Source organism: Saprolegnia diclina, assembly GCF_000281045.1.
Source record: "Saprolegnia diclina VS20 unplaced genomic scaffold supercont1.39, whole genome shotgun sequence".
Classification (NCBI taxonomy): Eukaryota; Oomycota; class Saprolegniomycetes; order Saprolegniales; family Saprolegniaceae; genus Saprolegnia; species Saprolegnia diclina.
In genome coordinates, this window is record NW_008246106.1 from 295990 (window position 1) to 299458 (window position 3469).

Genomic DNA, 3469 nt, shown 5'->3' on the forward strand with positions numbered 1-3469 from the left:
AGTATTTTGGAGGAGCAGGCAGAGGCCAGCCAAACCTCAACACACTTTGAAATTGGCTGCGGCCTGCTACTCGACCTGCCTCGCCAACCCATAGCAGGCGAGGTACTCAGCCTCCTTTGCCCACTTTGCTGGCAACAAGCCCCTTGGCTGGCAACAAGCGCGACTGCTGAAACGGATGGTATATATGCAAATCAATTGGAACTGTCAACTAAAATGAGAATGGTTTCGCAACGCCAAAGATGGTTTTTACCCAAACGTCGCCCACTCTATCTTCAGATCCCACACCGCGCCGCATATCGGCAGTTGAACGCCATCTATTTTAGTTCAAGGGCTGGTTTTTGATTCAGAAACGAATTTGCAGGCCATCAGAAACGGAACCCAGAGCGCGATGGACATGCAAGTGAAGCCTGCGCACAAGGCGCGGCGCTTTGTCCGACAAGGCGTTTTGCTCTCACTGCTCTACTTTGCATTTGCATCGCTTGTTGCTGTCACGACGTACCAGCTCAGTACGCTCGCCAACACGTCGGTATTTATGGGCCTCAACGTGGCTACGTACACGACCAACAAGTTTGCGATCCCCATCACCGTGCTGCTGCAAGGGACGACGACGTTGCAGCTCTCGGCTCCACTGCCTTTCGAAGCCAAGCTCTCGCTGACCACGCTCGTGTACGCGGCGTGCAGCAAGCGCAACACGACGTGTGCCAACGGATTTCAGAGCACGAGCGACCAACTGTGGGGTCACGTGGCCAAAACCCTCGCGCTCATCCCAGATTTGGACGACCCGCTCTTCGCAGACCCGACGCAGACGGTCACGGTCCAGCACATCAACAACCTGAGTGGCTGGAACAAACCGATGGCGCAGATCTCGATTCCAGGCCACGACATGGCCATCACGTGCATGATCAAGCGAGCGACCTTCTACCGGTCGTCGGCGCCGCCGTCGACGGCCGAGGTCGACTCGATCGCGTTTTGCTCGATGCGCAAGTTTGACCCGAAATGGATCTGCGAGAACGACGCTGCTTTGGACGCCAACACGTACGCGATCCGCGCGAGCCAAGGCAAGGCCACGTACCTGGGCGTCGCTCCCCGCAGTGACGTCTACTTGAACCCCGGCTACCTCGCAACGTTTCGCAGCGGAGCCACCGCGATGCGGCTCACGACCTTGACGTTCTACGACGAGTACCAGCGTGGCATTCTCCGGACGCTCGCGCCGTGGGACGTGCTGCCAGAGTCGAGTTGCGCGGCGCTGAACACGGACACGGGTCTTGGCTGGCTGCTCCATACCCAAGGACTGGTGACAATGGTCTGGGAGAGCGACGCCCTCATGTTGACCAACAGCGTCGTGCTTTGGCTGCTGACAGCGTACCTTGTGGCGCTGCAGCTCATGTTTCTGCGGCACAGCGTCGTCTGCAGCGTGTGCGTCTACATGTCCAAGACGGTTGTGGACCTCGCGATCCTCTTTGTGAGCTTTTACGGCAACGCCAACCTTCAGACGCTCACGACGTACTTGTACAAGCGGCCGAGCGCCGCGACGCCCGTGTACTACAAGTGGCTTGGCCCCGCGCAACTCGCATCGGTGGTCGGTATCATGACTGGTCCGCTCATCCAGATGTGGTTCAACCCACGCCTGGTGACGCAGACGTGGCTGCTAGCGGCGTTTAGCATCGTCAACTGGGTTCTGGTCTTTGTACTCGAAGCATTTGTGTTTCCAGAAATGAGCAAGACGGTGCCAGGACGGTGCGGGTATGCGACGTCGAGCAACTGCTTTAGCTTTGATGCGATCGACCACACGTACTATCTCTCGGCCGTCGCGTCCGGCGGCGTCATCTTGGTCGCAATTCTCTGCGTCTACGCGCACTCGGCCTACATGGCCAGAGCGCACAAAGCCTACACTATACCCGCAACCAACTCGGTGCTCCAGTACCTTGAGATCACCGACTTTTCCAGCATCCTCACGTCGCCGTACGGTCTCCTCGTGACGGCCGACGACGGCAATGTTGGCATTGACAATGGCGTGCTCTTGGTCAAGAACATGCTCCAAGTCTCGGACGCCGTGCTCACGCGCACGTCCAATGTCCAATACGAACTCGTCTACCGCTTCATTCCAACGAAATTTCTGCGGACGTTCTTTAGCCGCGCGATCGGCACCGTCCGCGTTGTGTCGATCGACAAAAATCGCATTGTGCGCCACTCGAGCTTCAAGTACTTGCACGAGATGGCGCTGACCCAGCGCCCGTACTCGCCCTACTACACGTGAAAAGTCGATACAAGTACGGTCGGCGACAAACTGTACATTCGACCCAGAGAGAATACGAAAAATGCATGTGTATACCCCTGCGTCGCTCTCTAACAAGTGATCGACCACCTGCACAGCAAGATCATGCTCACTGCGTTGCTGACGTTCAGCGCGCTAATCGTCCAGCTGCAGTGGACGCGATATTCCGGCCGTGGCGCAATGCCGCAAGGGCATGCCATGTTGACGCCCATCAACTACATAGCAGACACGAGCCCAACTGGCCCGACACTAGCACAGGCAACAAAGTATTCTGCAATGGCGACAGATAGGACTCGAAGGATCACAACATTCTCTTCACTGGTGCTTGGAGCACCAGCGACACGAGCACTTCAGGTGACAAGTCACATGCTTGGGTCAGCTCTTGGGTCCACCGCGCACGGTTTTGGAAGTGGCGGGCGTTTCTGCGCCTTTCCGGACGCGTCAACACGGACCCGAGAAACCAAATGAGCTACGCATCCGTCGTGCCCGTCTCCGTCACGCCGACACGCACCGAAGTGCGCTGGAACAAGCGGTCCGTCGTCTTGAGTGGGATCATGTTTCTCAACGTGGCTATCATGTACATCCTGTCACTCTTCCACTTAAGCTAGCACGTTACTCTAGGCCGCTCAAGGCGTACATCTCCGAGCCGTTGCCGTTTGTGTCGTCCAGCACGACCACGTCGCTGCCTTCGGCGTGTACAGAGCGCAACACAACACTGTGCACCGTGGATTTACTGGCCTTCTTTCGCAACCAAACGATGCGCCCTTCTTTGCCAGCACATCCTTTGACCTCCACCACGTCTCGTTCTCGAAGCCCCAACATCGCCTCGTCGCCGTCGATCTCCCATACTATGTCATCTACACCAACGACCAGACGACATTTGCGCCGGCCTTTGCCGACAATGCATCGGTGCACGTGCCACTGGCAGCATCCGCACGGCTGCTCAACATCCCCATCTTTTATGGTGTGCTCTGGACTCAACTAGGCAACGACACTGTCGACTATTACATTGGCATTCATCGCGCCTCTGCCTCGACGGCGTGGCTCGTCACGAAGCTCGTGGCGCGCAGCGTGCTTGCCTTGTATCTTGTCCGATGCACGTGGTACGACTACTACCGCCACTGCTTTGCTCTCGCGAGGAACCTTCGACTGCATGGAATGATGCACCACACCAACACTGACGCCAAGGGCGAC

At 57.3% G+C, this 3469-nt stretch overlaps 1 protein-coding gene across 1 annotated transcript; it reads left to right on the forward strand.

Annotated features, from left to right (window-relative positions):
- Positions 1-359: 359 nt before the first annotated feature.
- Positions 360-2383, forward strand: SDRG_11116 (hypothetical protein). Its single transcript, XM_008617142.1, has one exon. The coding sequence runs from the start codon at positions 389-391 to the stop codon at positions 2255-2257; it is 1869 nt and encodes a 622-aa protein (XP_008615364.1). The 5' UTR covers positions 360-388; the 3' UTR covers positions 2258-2383.
- The last annotated feature ends 1086 nt before the right edge of the window (positions 2384-3469 follow it).

Excerpts from the sequence above, each read along its gene's own strand:
- SDRG_11116 (XM_008617142.1), top strand. The coding sequence starts at position 389 with ATGGACATGCAAGTGAAGCCTGCGCACAAGGCGCGGCGCTTTGTCCGA.